General features: G+C 43.3%; 1 protein-coding gene across 1 annotated transcript in view; it reads left to right on the forward strand.

Annotated features, from left to right (window-relative positions):
• LOC127365935 (anosmin-1) overlaps positions 1 to 15,852 on the forward strand; it is a 39,621-nt gene that overhangs the window by 11,523 nt on the left and 12,246 nt on the right. Inside the window, exons 3-6 of the mRNA XM_051404517.1 lie at positions 8,720 to 8,782; positions 9,105 to 9,327; positions 13,326 to 13,510; positions 13,853 to 13,982. Of these exons, the coding sequence (XP_051260477.1) occupies positions 8,720 to 8,782; positions 9,105 to 9,327; positions 13,326 to 13,510; positions 13,853 to 13,982 (601 nt within the window). The remainder of the gene's footprint in view (positions 1 to 8,719; positions 8,783 to 9,104; positions 9,328 to 13,325; positions 13,511 to 13,852; positions 13,983 to 15,852) is intronic.

The following is a 15,852-nucleotide window of genomic DNA, read 5'->3' on the forward strand; positions in this document are numbered from 1 at the left end:
GCATGTCATGTCTTACATGTTGTTGGCCTACATTGAGACAGAATCTCTAGGTCTCATCTCATAAGGAGGGATTGAGACGGCGTGAATGGTCATTGTGGGGCCCTCCTTTATTTTGTTTACAATCTCCTCAATCTGCAGCGACTGACGCAAATGCATTTTTCATCCTCTGCGCAGAAAACGTGAGTTCATTATCGTCGCTGTAGATCAGCTGAATAGACAGGTTGGCTTTGGAGCCGAGGAAGTGTTTTATCATGCAATCCCGTTTTCAACTCCGCTCCCATGCGTCTGTCATCTTAACATTATTCAGTGTGATGGTGTAGGAGTAAATACAGTAAATCATGTGTTGGGCAGATCTGGTGTGGGGTTTTCAGGGAACAACGGGGAGGGTTTTGGCTTTCCCATGTCACGTCACAGCTGGCCTCTTTATCACCAATCTGACCCCATCATGATGGATACATCCTGTTGAGTCTTATTGTCATGAAATGTAAACCGAGCCCAGAGGTAGGTGATAACTGAGGCTCTGGTTACAGCCACTGTATTTTTGACTCTTGTCACTGCAGAACATAACAACATGAGATGGCAGAGGACCTGTAAGAGAAGGAGCCCTCGCAAGAGGAGGGGGGCATCAGTCTGAGTGTGTTTTTTTTTTTTGTTTGGGGGGGAGACTTCAGAGTCATTAAGTATTAAGTGAACTGCTATTGCATTCCACTGCAGACAAAGCACAATTCTGGCTAAGCTGTGTGGGCTTTATGCTCATAAATAAGGCAGGCACCTCTGATTGTGGGGTAAATGTATAATTCATGCACTGCCCCTCCTGCTCCTCCTCTTTTTCTTCTCACTTTCTGCCAAGCTATTCCTTTTCAGCTCTTTGTTGTCTGCACCCTCAACTGCACTTTAATTAATAATTAAAGTGATGCTTAAAGAATGTCTGTGACACCACCTGCTAGGTTACTCACCGTCTCCGACTCCGGTGGTTTGAGAAACAAAATAGAAAGTCTTGAACCATATGCATTTCAGTTCACCCCTCCAGAGCTGGAATACTACAGTGTTTTAGTTGGTTGTAAATACGAAGGAGTTATAACACATCGTACGTCCCTCTCAGGGCTGTAAAACACTTGGAGATTTGGAAAATGTGTCATTACTTCAGAGCCCTTCAAAGAAGTTTGAGTCAATCTTAAATAGTAAATTAGCACATCACATCATTATTATAACTGTATCCTGTCTTACTTATAATGAAGAAATGTTGATTGGATGCAGCGCTGTATCACATTCCATTTTTAGAAGATGTGGTCAAAACATTATTGACAATGTTAGTATTTCTCAGGTTCTGCAGGGTATTGCTACAGACAGCTTGTCCCTCCTAAGACCAGCTATGACAGGAGTGATAAACAGTAGTGCCAAATTTCCATACAGTTTGAATACATGCACCTTTTAGGGAGATGGAGGAAAGCAGACAACCACCAATTTGCTCTACACACATTGATTACCTGGCACCCGCACAGACATCATGTACCTCCAAGACTTCAGCAGGGGGAGCAAATGAAGCGCAGGGGCACCAACATTCTGTAATTGTTGTCTTTTTATTGCTCTGCATACAGCAACATCCTCTGACACCCTGAGCCATGTGGGTTTCCTCTTGGTGTGCAGAGGCTTATGTAAATGCAGAATAGAAAACCTGACAGCAACCACTGCAGTACAGTTCTATCTGTGCCCCCTCCCAGAAATAGCAGGCCCAAACCTGTATGAATATTCAAGATGCACTTGCATTGACTAGCACAGCTAGTTTCTGCTAGTTTAACTTGCGAGTGAAACATCAACATTGACTGAGAATAATTCCAACATCTCTAATACAATTCTTACATTTTCACCCATCCAGCCATTCCTTCCTGATAAATGTGGCATTTAATAATAATAATAAGCAACCTTCTGCTCTTTGGAAAGCCTCATTTCATATTTATGAGCGCCCATGTGAGCTTGCTGCGTATAGAGTTGCAGGCTCACATCTCTAATCAGCATGCAGTTAATCTTTTTGATCTACCTGATCCACACCACTGTCTGCTCAACACACACCTGTGCTGATTTACAGCAGAGAAGAAATTAAATACACAATATCTCATGGACTTAACAAAGTATAAGGTCACATAAGGTTGAGGAAATGGTGTGTCTAGACTTCATAACAGCTCAAGACCGGGATATCTTCTTCCTGATTTACTCGCTATATTTTTTACAGTCCTGTGAAACTTAATGGCACGTCAGAGACGTATTGGAAAGCCTTGCTAGCATATGATTTTATGCTCATTCAGATCACAGCCCCAGCACTTGATGAAATATGTTTCAGCCTGGTTAACCTGTAATCATAGTCTCCGTAGGCATCATCTGGAAGGCAAATACACAGATTTTAGGCATGCTACTCATTTTTTGTCTAGAAAAATAGACATACATTTTGAATGGCAATCAAGCTAAGTTTGGATTCTGTGGCAGTGTGAAGTCAGGTCCCATGCCATGAATAAGAATCGGGGGGGGGACAGGAAAATAATCAAAAGTAATGGTCCTCTTTACACTGAGGGTGCGAATGTGAACAAGTGACAAAGTGTGGAGTGATGTCCACTGTATTGCGGTAAAAATGTCTAAAGTTTTTCATCCATATTCATGTTTTCAGATTGTTCTCTAAATGGTTGCCAAAAGAATTGAAAAGCAACAAAATCTCTTCTTTTTCTTCCTCTTTAATGCTTGTGGTGGTGCACCATGTGAAAACCACCATTAATTTGGAAAGAAATGGGGTTGAATGTACTACGTAGCACAGCCAATTGAAATTGTCCCCTCGGGTTTATTAATTGACAAAAGAATTGGCAGATTAAAAAATAGAATGATGTTAGTTGCAGCCAAATTAGCTTATTTTGTGTTTTAGGCTGCCCAAACACTCAACATAGGTGTGGTAATTTACATATTTCTCTGTTCTGTTAAAATAAGTGCTTTAGAGATTGGTTCTCAACTATTAAATTAATCGCCAACTCTTTTGAGCATCGTTTTGAGTCATTAATAAGCAATAAGAAAAAAATGTCCAACTTATCTCAGTCTCTCAGATTTGGTTTCTTTATTCCTCTTTGACATTAAACTGAATATCTTTGGGTTGTGGACAGAACAAGACATTTGAGGATGTAACCTTGGGCTTTGGGAAACAAACCATTTTTCTGACATTTTACGGATGAAACAATTAATCGAGAAAATGATTGACAGATGAATTGATCATGAAAATAATCATTAATAGCAGCATTATTTAAAATAAACAAATAAATACAGAAGTACAGTATAATTTCATAAATTCTTTGTGCTGGTCGTGGCTAGCTGTAATATTAGTGCTTATTTTGGGCATGCAGCTTTCTGCATAGACAGGGTTAGGTAACTGGCTTGTTGGAGCACTTCTAAAGGGTATGAAACTCTCCCAGCCATCATTACTACAAACGATGAGCGCCTGCACTGAAAAAATCCGGTTCTTTGATGAAATGTCAAAGGTATGTGGGGTGTGACTGCTTGCTCGCAGTCAGCCATGGTTGTACTGTTGCTTCCATGTCCCACCTCGGCTCAACCCTTCCTGCGCTTTGACCAAATTTAAGAGAGCCTGTTCTTGTTTTTATTTCTACAGCCTGTGATTGGCATATTTCATTAAATTACTTTTTTTATACTTGTGCAATTGTCTTACAACAGACAAAAAACATGTGTCAGTGACATCACCTGTATTTTGTGGTTGGCTATAGACTTGGAAAACACACATAAAAATGATTACAGAAAAAGTTGGAGCCTACAGAAACATGGCCTCATAACATTGCTGGCAAGAGAAAGTGCATTGGCCATGTTAGCGAAAGATATATCACACGATAAAAAGCTCATTCTTTGTCTGCACTGCAACGTGAGCCTGGTGTTTTCAAATCTATCTACTTTGGAAAGAGTTTTGGAAAACATCCATTTTCTGAGTATGACCACGCTTGCTTGGTGCAGATGGAAGGCCAAATAGAGAGAAAGAGATGAGTTTTGAAATGTATCTGGATTAGAGCGGACATGGAAAGTGAGAGAGAATGAAAGGCAGATAAGAAGTGAGAAGAAACTGTGGGAAGTCGGGGGAGACGACAGCCAAATAAAAGTGAAATAGAGTGAGAAGTGAGTGAATACGTGGAGTAAGGGTCTGTTTCAATGGGGGAGAGAGCAGAGCCTGCCGACTTGCTCCTGGACGGGTCGATAGATATGAGCAGGGAGCTGAGAGCTGCTGGAATAATTGAGTCCGGTCATCGGGAGTGTGAAAAGCGCCAGGGCAGCAGAAAGTAGCCATAACTCAATGAGATTGGAGGTGAGATTTACGATGTGTATGATCAACAACAGAGATTCCTCCATATCAGAGTCTCCCAGAGAAGCAGAAAGCAGCTGCTCCATCCCAAGAGGCAGCAAAGGCACCTTGTAAATAAGTGTTGGCGCCACTCGGGCTTCACATTTACTCGTCGTGTTCAGCTCCCAGACGTCATCTCCCAGCTTTTGGGAAAACAGAGTGAGAGAAAATCTACTGGCTTCCATGTAGGCACAGGTACCTACATGCAGTGGTGCATGATTCATTGATTGCTGAATTTCATTTACAAAATAACAGATCAGTCGTAGCTGCTTCATCTACTCATATCTCAACTCAACTGTACAAATATGTTCCTGCAAAATGTCATCTGTATCAGTATGAATTATAGCCTTTTATTTTGTATACACTGTGTATTGTTAAGCCGGGGGCAATCTCGACTGGTAGCAGTTCATGCTTCATTAACTAAAACAAAACACTTGCGTGACATTTTACATATGCACTTTTTTTCATCGTTTATGTTATTCCAGTCACTCACTCTCTCACTCGGGCCAGTAAGCTTTTTTTTTTTAACGATGGGTGGAGATAACCGCGCTCCTGTGATGGAGAAAGGCAGCTCTATGCTCAGCCACCAACCCCCCATCTCTCTCCCTTCTCTCTGCGGGAGGCCCATGCCCCCTCTCTTCCCTCCCTCCACCTCCCCTCTGCCTCGTCCCAGCCATGACAAAGTGAAGATGGGCTGTGGCATTGGCTGCCATTCAGCCTGACTCTCTCATCGGCCCCACAGAATGCCTTTCAGGGTCCCCCAGAGTAACAACTGCTGCGTTTTATTACAGCGTGAAATGGGGAGTGAAAGACTGCTATGGATGTTCCTACTTAACCATGCAGAATGTGTCACTATTGGGTAGGAAGATAAGAGGACAAAGGGGAAATCAGCCGCTCAAATGCTTTTGTTAAGGCTAACAGCTCAAGTCCATAGAAACAACCCCATGTTCTTGTTTACCTCTCAGAGTAAAACCATTTGTGTCTTTTTAGGTGAAATTTGTCCAGAAATATGTTAACATCACATAGGATAATTACATGCATTCCTTACGCTATTCAAACAGATGGTAGCTGTGTTGCCAGCTGGAGAGATTTGTTTGAGGGAGACCCAGACATTGGCACCCAATCCCAGCAGATACACTATGTCCTGCCCAATTATGTTCTCTACTCCAGTTCCATGGTGTCTTTTCCCAGATTAGATCTCAGAAGTCAAACACTAGCATAGCTATCGACGGTGAGAGATGTGCAAACGTTTGAGGCATCCAAGCCTCTAGGGGACCCACTAATACTAACTGTTAGACCACAGATATCTCCTGATGTGATCCCATTAGTGGAATAGTGTCAGTTTTATGTGCCATTCATACATACAGGAAGTTTTTCTAAATGGTTTGGAAGTGTTTTGGCTTTTTTTGGTTTGTTGTAATTAGCAAATTAGTGGTGAAATTATTACTTGCAAAGGCCTATGCCACAAATTAAAAACATTTCGACATACAAAAGCAGAAGCACAAGTTTCAGGAGGATGAGGGTGTGTATGTGTATTCGATCGGGTGGAGATTGCGAGAAAAAGAAGAAGTTGTGCAAGAGCTTCAAAAAAAAGATGTTATGGCACACTCCCAAGCATACTTTTGGCGGCATCAGTACTATGGTTTAGATTGAGCACCAAACTGTGTAAATAGGAATCAGGCACTTGATTGATGAGAGCACCTTTGTAATTATATACAGCCGTCCTATTTGCTTTGGCAAGACATCTGTCGTCGGTCCTCCTCTTCCCTCCTTAAATGTCAGGTTGTGGGTGTGGCTGGGAAGAAACGCTGACAGATTGTCAGTTTTCAGCACACCTGCACGGAGCTCTCACCGTCTCGACACAAATGCTTATCTTTTTAAAGAGTGCCGTTTATATTATATGCGCTCATTCAGCAAAAATAACTGTCTTGATGAAGAAATAAAAAAATAGAACTTCCTTTGAAGCATTCAGCAGTTTTTGTTGGTTAGGAACTTTTGCCCTGAAGAGTTAAAAAAGAAAAAAAAAGAGAGAAAAACTAGGACTTGGAGGGTGAGACAACACACAGCCAGAATTCTGATCTGTGTTGCAATATCCTCAGTATGCAATGTGCTGTGTTAATTCAGGCTGCTTGGCATGCAAGCCCGAGCATCTCGAGGTAACGATGATTCTATTTTCACTTAGTTGTGATTGTGCTGAACCCTAAAAAAGATTCATCCTCAAGAAAAGCCAGTGGAATGCATTCAGTCCATGCACACAAGATCTTTCAATGAGTAAAATGAGCTTGATCCACCTGGCTTATGTGTGTATGTTCAGTGATTTGTAGAAGGGATTTGGGGGCTTTAACATGTGCGTCTACTGGCAGAATGTCCTTTAGACACTGGTGCGGTGCGCAGTTATTGCCTCAACACCTCATTGTTCCAGCGCGACGCTTGTGCGAGGCCGGGATGCTGAGGTTGCTGCTACTGCCCGTCTTCGCCGCAGGCTGTACTCTCAGAGGACACAATTGAGAACAGAATTAATGATAGAAGGTCACCATATTATTAATAACAGATGATAAAACTGCAAAGACTCTCTGGACGATGAGACATAACTTGGACAGTGCAAGTGAGCTCATATGTCATCTTAAATCTCTGAGGTGTTGCAGTGGTTTCACCTGATCAGCTCTGTAGAAACCACATTAGTTTCTTTTGGAGCTCTTAGCTGTCATAACTACGTGCTTTCCCTCCGAGGTGTCCAATTTTCCCTCTGGCACATTATATTTTATATCATGACTGGAGAGATATCTATATTGCTATGAAGTAATTAAGAAAATACCTTCCCTCCCACCCCTCTGGAACCGGCTGTTTAACACTCAACACACTGTCCATACAGGGCTTCTCGGTTGCCCGAGACGAGGCTGGGCAAACGCAGAGAGCCGAGGCTGAGTGCTGGCAGACGTGTGCATGGTCCTGATTGCAGCGTGTTCCTCCAGAAGCAAGGTTTATGTTTCATCATGCGCCCGTCCACCGCACTCCATAAAAAGCAAATAAACTTTTCACTGGCAATGGCATAATAATGACAGAGTTGGCTAATGAGCGAATTAAAGTCATAAATACAACCCGGGCCCCCTGACTGAGATGTGAAATTTCTTACATCAACTTCGTCTTAAATACGCTCTCTACAGTATGCCCTCATGTAACCACTCCGCTGTATTGTACCTTACATAACACCACATATTGTACTGATGAGCTTTTTTCAGGAGCCTCTTATTCAGGCCAAAAGTGGACCTCCGGTGATGGCAGATCTCCATATCTACTCTATCATATCTCCCTCTCCCACTGACTGAACATATTGGACTGTCCCAGATGAAGAATGTAGGCGAATGTGTTGAAAATTTACTGCTGTGCCTTGTCTTAGTAATGTAGCTGGTGCAGGAGTCTAAATTAAATAGAGTTGAATGAGTGACTTTGGCAGGTCTCTGGTTGGTGTGGTTTGGGCTGCTCCCAGTGCAGCACAGAAGCAGCCTGGCAGTGGTTTGACTGTTTGACTGAGCTTGCTCTTCTCTTTCACACCAGCTCTCAGTGGCCAGCAACAGGAGCGTATAAGACCCGAGCTTCTCTCAGTCCCATCTGAACACATTCCCTTTCCTGCGGCAGCATCTGCCTGATTCTATTGGACATGCATGGGCTTTTGTGCTATATTACATTCGCATATTGAATTTGACTCATTCAGGGGTGTAGTATTTAAAGCATGAGGATCTTGACTAGATTGGTAAACTTTCATTTTGAATTTTATCATCCCATTATGTTTGGCAAAGCCACTTGCCTATGTCTATGCCAAGCATTCAGTAAATTCGTTCCACGTGTTAAAAAGGGAATCCCAAGAACATTAAACCAAGTGTATCATTTATTAAGTGCTCTCTGTTCAGCTTGGTAAAGAGAGGGGAGTTTGGTGCCAGTGCCAGGCGTATCAGGCCCAGACATGAGCAGGAGAAGCGGCAGTATAAGAATGAGGCATAGACGATATGGGAGACGAGCAGTGTTGAGGCACGAAGAAGGTATCTGTATACATCCAAGCATCACTAGATTTCTAGACGCAAGGGTGTGCCTGACTACTGACAATAGACAACCCCTTTGCCCCATGTTTGCTTTTGTAGAAGATTGTTTATGTCCTTTGAAGGTATGCTGGGCATCTGTAACAAAAAGAGGTGTGACTGGTTGTTGTGAGTGTGCACAGGAAGGGGCTGAGTGAGTTGCCTGTCAGGCAGCCAGTGCCCGAGCACTGAAAGCACCATCACCGCAGCAGTGGCTCTTTGATGTGGCTGGCTCTTTGAAGAACTGACACCCTTCTCCTTTTCACAGTGCCTGGAGCCCTGCAAGGAATCCTGGGACCTGAAGGAAAACCAGTGCCAGGATTTATGCGAGGTATGTCACTACCACAAATACAGCGGTTGCCTTAGACACAAGTGTTTGAGCTTTTCATACTTAGTGGGAAAATTCAATGAGAGGAAAGTTTGAGAGGAGTGTGAAGTAACTCTTTCTGCCCTCTAACGACACTCTCTGTGAGGCTGAATCAAAGATGTTTAATGTACTCGCCGCTCCAGTAAGTCATAAGTTGAAATGTAAACAGGACAATCCCTGTTAGCTCACAGAGCTGCCTGTTTGCAGTCAGGCAGGTTGGTCTTAAAAAGCAATCTGACATATATTTTTCCTCTCCTCCCCCTCCTTCTCATCCCCTACTCCCTAGCCCCTGTTTCCCAAGAAGCACTATGAGTGTCTCACAAGCTGTGAGTTCCTTAAGTCGGTAGAGGGAGTGAAGCAAGGCGACTGTCCTGCCCCAGAGAAGGCCAGCGGCTTTGCAGCAGCCTGCGTGGAGAGTTGTGAGGAGGATGCAGAGTGTTCAGCTGTGAAAAAGTGCTGCTCCAACGGCTGTGGCCACACCTGCCAGCTGCCCAAGAACCTCTACAAAGGTAATATTAAAGGCGTAACTTAAATCATGTGGCGTTACAATAAAAATGATTTTTCAGCAACAAATTGTTCTCTAAAGTTACAATCCTTACGTTTTTAGTCCTGATTAAGGGGTTAGGTCACTAACAAGGGCGGTTTTATGAATTCTACAGCAAACACCCCTTTATCAGAAATACAACAGAAGAGCATCTGTTTACAGTGCAACCATACAAACCCATTTTGTTTCATCTCAGTAATTTTCCACACAACTGCAGAGCACAGGAGAAGGAGTTGGATAGGAGGTTTGCAGCCTGTCACCTGCAACTCTTCATCTACCAGCTCACCTTCGATACTTCTTGTTGCATTACTCCCTGCAATCAGTTAAACTGATCCACTGTGCAGAAAATGACTGTTTTGTAGTTGCATTTTGATGAAGATAGCTGTCAGCTCTTACTTTGCGGACGAGAACATTGGAGTTTAAATGAAAGGGCATTGATGAATTATGATGTGAAACACTTATTAGAGAGATCATAATTAGAGGAAGAATGGAGTTCTACAGCAAGCCAGGTTGACAGGCTAGAATGCACAAAGTGACTTAACGTTGGACTGTGCGCACTGATAAAGTTGCTTAATTGTCCGTGGGCTCAGCTGCTTATTTAATTATTGCTCAGTGCCGTTTGCAAGAGGGACCAAATTAACACGGTTCGTCAGCTGAATTATGGATACTCCCTCCCTCTCTATTTATCCTATTCAGTAAATGACGTTTTATATCTGGTAATGGTCCAATGCAAACATCATATTGTTAATGTGATTAAACTGTTGCAGTTTGCATAATTTTCATAAATAGCGTTGAACCAATTAATCCCTCTCTGTAAAAACATTAATTTTAAATCTCAATGACGCAGATTATCCTGGACAATTTTTTTTACAACTTGCTCAGAATCATAAATCTTTATTACATCTCTTTGTATTGTACTTCACCCACACATCCCTCATGCTGTTTCTGTTGTAAATTGGAATAAATCTTCACTCTTGAATTTGCTGGATTAGCTTCAGGGTTTCACAGACACAGATGTACCCAAGAATCTTTGCTCCAGTAAAACAGTTTAATAGCGCTGCCCAAGGGGGCCTGATGTTCTGAGGGCGCTGAGTCGTTTTGTGAGAGAACCAAGAGCCTCTGAACTTGGAGATTGGAGTTGGAACTACATTATATACACTATCAGCACACAATTGCTGGCAGCCCGGGGCCATAACAAAGTTGGAGAGATGTTGAAGTGAAAGCAGTGGAAGATGAGTGTAAATTAAGCTTTGAACCGCAGCAGTGATAGACTGTAGCTGTGTATGCTTTGAATCTCACTGCAGTAAGTGTAAGCATGTTTTACTGTGCATACTGTATTTAGCTGAGAGAGGCAAGCGTGTGTGATTTTGAGTTTGAGCTTGCGCACACAGAAGAGCATGCTGGTATTTATATTTGATTTGGAAAAATCCTGAGGGACTTCACGGTGGATGCCGCGCTCAAAAGGTGAACAGCAAGTTAATCGGGGGAAAAGATGAAAGCAGGCGTAACCTTGAACATTTCAATACAATGACCCAGTCAATGAAAACTATACACCGCACTGTGAGACCTTCAAATCAAGCGGCCTACCCGCTGATTTAGTCCAAACACTGAGCTCATGACGGGTCTCCGTCAGCACTGCATTTACACTGAATTACACTGAGCCTTTTGGTGAAAGTCCGGATGGAATTCCTGTCCTGGTTCTCAGTGTTAAAGGTCTAATTAGCTGCTCATGGTTTGAAGAGTGTAATTGTTTCTATGTGTGCACTAGTGTGTATGTAGTCTTCGCAATGATGAGCAATGATGCTGGAAGCCATTAGCAAACACAAGCGGGGAGAAATGGAGCGTTTCCCTCACTGAGATCACTCTCAGATGTGTGTATGTGTGTGTCTTCAAGTTGGGGTCCCCAGCCCATGTGTATGTCCCTGATAAAGAGAAACTTTGGTATTCAGGATCTCTGAGACACCGGACCCCCACTTAGCTTTTGATGTGTAACCAAACTTTTTCTTCTTTTCCTATTTTTAAAACATCAGTTGAGTCCGATGCTGCTGCACATCATTCACTGTGTATTCATGGAGGTGTGCCTCAGATAGAATATGCTGTGCTCATATGGAAAAAGGTGCTTTATCTTTATTTTCTGTTTCTTTCATTTCCATATCTTTCCCTGTAGTTCTCTCATTTTCTCTGTTCCTTAGAAGCAATAGAACCGCATGGGATGCAACCCAGCTTGTTATAGGTGTTTTCTGATCGAAAGCAGTTCTACACTATACTGTGAGATAAATTGGAAAAGGAGCTGGTGGGTGGTTTAAACAAATAATATGTGAAAAATGTAGATGTCAGAAGGAAATCAAATTATCCTCACACTGTCACAACACGTCAGTCAGTGCATCGGTCCATCAGCCATCCTCAGTTTACGGTAAGTCTTTGTGTTACAAGCAGGATTTGCAGTTTTCCTCAAGCCCCTGTAATTACAGCAGTGATTATGACAGTATGTGCGTGAGTATTGCAAATTATATTCCTGCGAGTGTAGTTGTTGGCGTGATTAAGACATGAATGGACTCCGTACTCATGATCGTGCCTCAGCGGCAGTTACGTCATGGTTTGGAGTAAGCGTGTGGCCATTGAAAAATGAATGCTGTATGATTCTTGGACCAAACCTGACACAGAAGTTATCTTTGGAAAGAGCGAGCTGAGAAAAAGTGTATTCCTTGCCCTTCTACATATTGCGGAAGAGAGAGCTTGTGTGTGTGTGTGTGTGTGTGTGTGTGTGTGTGTGTGTGTTTTGTATTTTTGCGTATGTGTGGTTTGTGCTTTGCAGGAGTACTTGTGTGTGGGAAGATGAGCTAAGACAGAGGGAGAGGAGGAATGCTGTGGTTACCTTGGTGTTCATTATTGCGCAGGAAATGTGACACGTTCGTTCACACACACGCAGTCACACATCATTGTGGAGCTGTGAAACCACAGCACAATGACCCCCAGCTGTTAGCATGCAGAAAGCTGTTATCAGCGGGACAAAACAAAGTACTGACTCCATATGCATGTGGCTCAAGGACCCTCCTCCATCTTCCAGGATTTTATATGCATCAATCAATCAGTTTTACGTGCCCTGTATGAAGGCTGAATAGAGATATAAGTAGATCAAGTGCTCTGCATACAAAACACAGTCTTGATTATGTTGTTTACGGACATGAGGCGCAGTAGCCTTGAGCGTGTGTTGATGCTGTTGATAAATGCGGAGCAGCGGCGGGCCGCTCAGCAGCGACAGAGGTCCAACATAATGGTCTGAAGTGCAAGGTGATTTATTGAGAACTGTGGGATGTATTCAGCCTTCTCCTGCACTTCCAAACTTGCTTTTCCAATCTCCATCTCATTATCACTGTGCCCGACGCTCAATCAACAACTCACTACGTCTCCACAGCAATAAATTCACTTGAGAGAGTCAGTCTGACTTGGCTGAGCATTTGGCCCAGTCCTGCACTTAATAAATCTCTAATTTATTGCACATGGCCACATCGACTTTGTCTGAAAGGCTGAATGTGAAGTGCAGTGATAGAAATGAACTTTACATGTATGTGTGTATGTTTGCACTTGTGTATTTTGTGTCTGCGAGAGAGAGAGTGAAAATCATTCCACGCGCCATGTCACATACCTAGATGTAAACTATGTGTATCATTACTAAGAAGCGCAGCTACCAAAATACATCTCTCTGGCCAGGAAATATCACAATCTGTCACAGTAGAAAGATGATGCTGTTGACCCACAGCATGTATTAAATCTATTGCGGTGAGGTCATGTCTCATTTTCAAATCTGTATCTGTCCAACTCTGATGGTGTCATTTATCTTTCCACCCATGAAAGGAAAATAACAAATTTCATGTTGGAAGTTGACCTACAAGGTTCCACACAAATACTGTGTACAGATATTAACTCCTGTCATGGTATTCTCTTCCTTGCGTGTACTTTTAGGGGTTCCTCTGAAGCCGAGGAAAGAGCTGGTATTTTTGGAGCAGCCGTCGGGTCAGCTGGAGATCCGCTGGTCCTCCAAGTTCAACATTTCCGTGGAGCCCGTCCTCTATGTGGTGCAGCGTCGCTGGAATTATGGCATCCACCCCAGCGAGGATGATGCCACCGAATGGCAGACTGTGGCACAGGTAGATATCAGCCCCACCATACATGCAAAATACTGAAGCACCTGAGTAAGATCCCATCAAATCTAGTTATGCAAGTGATTCTTTTGATCAGACATTTGAGATTTGTGTCACTAAGAAATGTCACATGTCCCAGCGTGCCACATGCTACAGCTGTGAAAGTGCTGCACTGCGCTGACAGACTGTTGCACACGGTTGCACATTCCTCACAGTCACAGTGTCTTTGAAAGTTTGGCAAAGAGAAACACACAGTTGACTGATGTAGCAGCAGACTCACATGGGGCCTGTGACCCTGTGTGAACTCTGACCCCTGTGGTTTGCTCCCCCCCCCCATCTGTCCCTCAGACTGCAGAGGAGCGCGTCCAACTGGCCGACATCAGAGCCAGCAGATGGTACCAGTTCAGAGTTTCTGCAGTCAATGTTCACGGGACCCGCGGCTTCACTGCACCCAGCAAGCACTTCCGCTCCTCCAGAGGTCTGTATGTGCTTCACTTACGCGTGTGTGTGTGTGTGGCCTTGCTTTGTGACTAAGTTCCTGTTTGACACCCACTGCCCTCCATTTGTTATGGTTAAGACCTTGGAACAGGTGGAGCCTTTGGGAAAGAGTTTTGAAACCTGATTTGACTTCTTATCTGACCACACAAGCCAAGTGTATGCAATGAATATTCAGCCAAGCTTTTTTATCCCTGAAATTTAGTATTTTGTTGTAAAGAATTCAACTTTTATTCACCTGCATTTGCACCTTGCATCTCTTTAGAGGACTTAGTGAGAAGTCATGTTTAGCTTTCTGTGTAATCCACTGGCTGCATGCAGTAGTAGCAAACTGATTATGACTGAAACCTGATTGGTAAAGCCAAAAATCTTTATTTAATTTAAAAAAAAATCAAATGTATTCAGGTATCAAACTGTTGAATTTGTTCATTTAACTAGGCAACCTGAATTGTAAATAAGTGTTTCCACACATTCACCCAGTGAGCTAAGTGGAGAGTGTTTTCATGCCTGTGCCAACTAGAATGCGAGTATGAGGAGGGACTGGGTCCGCAGAACATTCGCTTTTCTGTATTGCAACCAGATCTTCATTTATGTCTTCAAAAGAGGGGTTTCCCCCGCTTTACGGTCATATAAAATGTAATATGTCTGAATTAGTGAGGATATTACAGGTCTCAAATGAATGCTCAATGTCTTGCTTCCAGAGGGAGTGACGTAACCAAGGCAAGCGTCAGATCTTTGCCACAGATTAGTGAAGCTCTGATGGCATCTTGTGTTGCTGCTCGACTCCTTCTACCCCGCACTCTCAATGTTGAATGACACTCAATCAGCAGTGTTGTGCTGCAGATGGCATTGGTTAAAACAGCCGGTTGTTGTGCGGTTCCCAGGAGTTACAGGTTTCTGAATGTAATATTGTGTCTAGATTGAATCTGATCCGGATCAGATTCAATCTAGACAGTGTGTTTGTTTGACATGTAGAGGCAGAGCCATGTACCCACCAGTTCAGCCTTACGCAGCCCTGAGTTCATTGTCTGTAAGTGTGTATCATGTAGAATAGTATCTGCATTGTGTGGACCACTTTGATTTTTTTTATCCATGCAATGCACAGTGCACATCAACATACCAAACTTGTGTTATTTATCCATTAATTTATATAAAGGTTGTTTAGCAGTGGAACACTGGCAAGTCCTAAGTACTTTTTCCATGTTCTGCCAATAACTAAAAACCTGTGCCAAGTACAAAAAGTATTAGTGTGTTTGATGGTGTGTGTGCGTGTGTGCGTGTGTGCGTGTGTGTGTGTGTGTGTGTGTGTGTGTGTGTGTGTTTGTGTGTGTGTGTGTGACCTGTCCTGTCAAGCCTTCGTCATACATTTACTCCCCAGAGCGTTCTGGATGGCTGTCAGACAGAGCCAGACACCAGGTGGGAAAAAGATTCTGCTGCAGGGATGGAAACCAATCTCCAATCAGGCCAATCAGTGCCAGAATGTTGATAGATTGATGGGAGCTGTCGTGAATTTGATGAGCTCCTGGCGATTCTGTCATGCCATTGTTATTTATATAGCATGGCCATATCATCTGATTGCAATTTTGCACTACTATACTTTGTTAGGGCAATTTGTAAGAACTGACTGCTTATTTATCTTGCACAGCCAACATCAGCTGGTATGGCCAACCGATGTGTCCAGTGGTGTTTTTGGACTGGATTAAATGTGTTTCAGGTGGGAGAGGGCAGGGGCGATGGAGAGCCAACTGTGCTTTGGTGTGAATCATTTTCTCATTAAAGGGCTATTCCCTCTGGTCTGACGTCTGGCATGTGGCCCTGCCTCTCCTCCTGCACCAGGCTGACATCAGCGGCCG

Source organism: Dicentrarchus labrax, unplaced genomic scaffold (genome assembly GCF_905237075.1).
Source record: "Dicentrarchus labrax unplaced genomic scaffold, dlabrax2021, whole genome shotgun sequence".
Taxonomy (NCBI): domain Eukaryota; kingdom Metazoa; phylum Chordata; class Actinopteri; family Moronidae; genus Dicentrarchus; species Dicentrarchus labrax.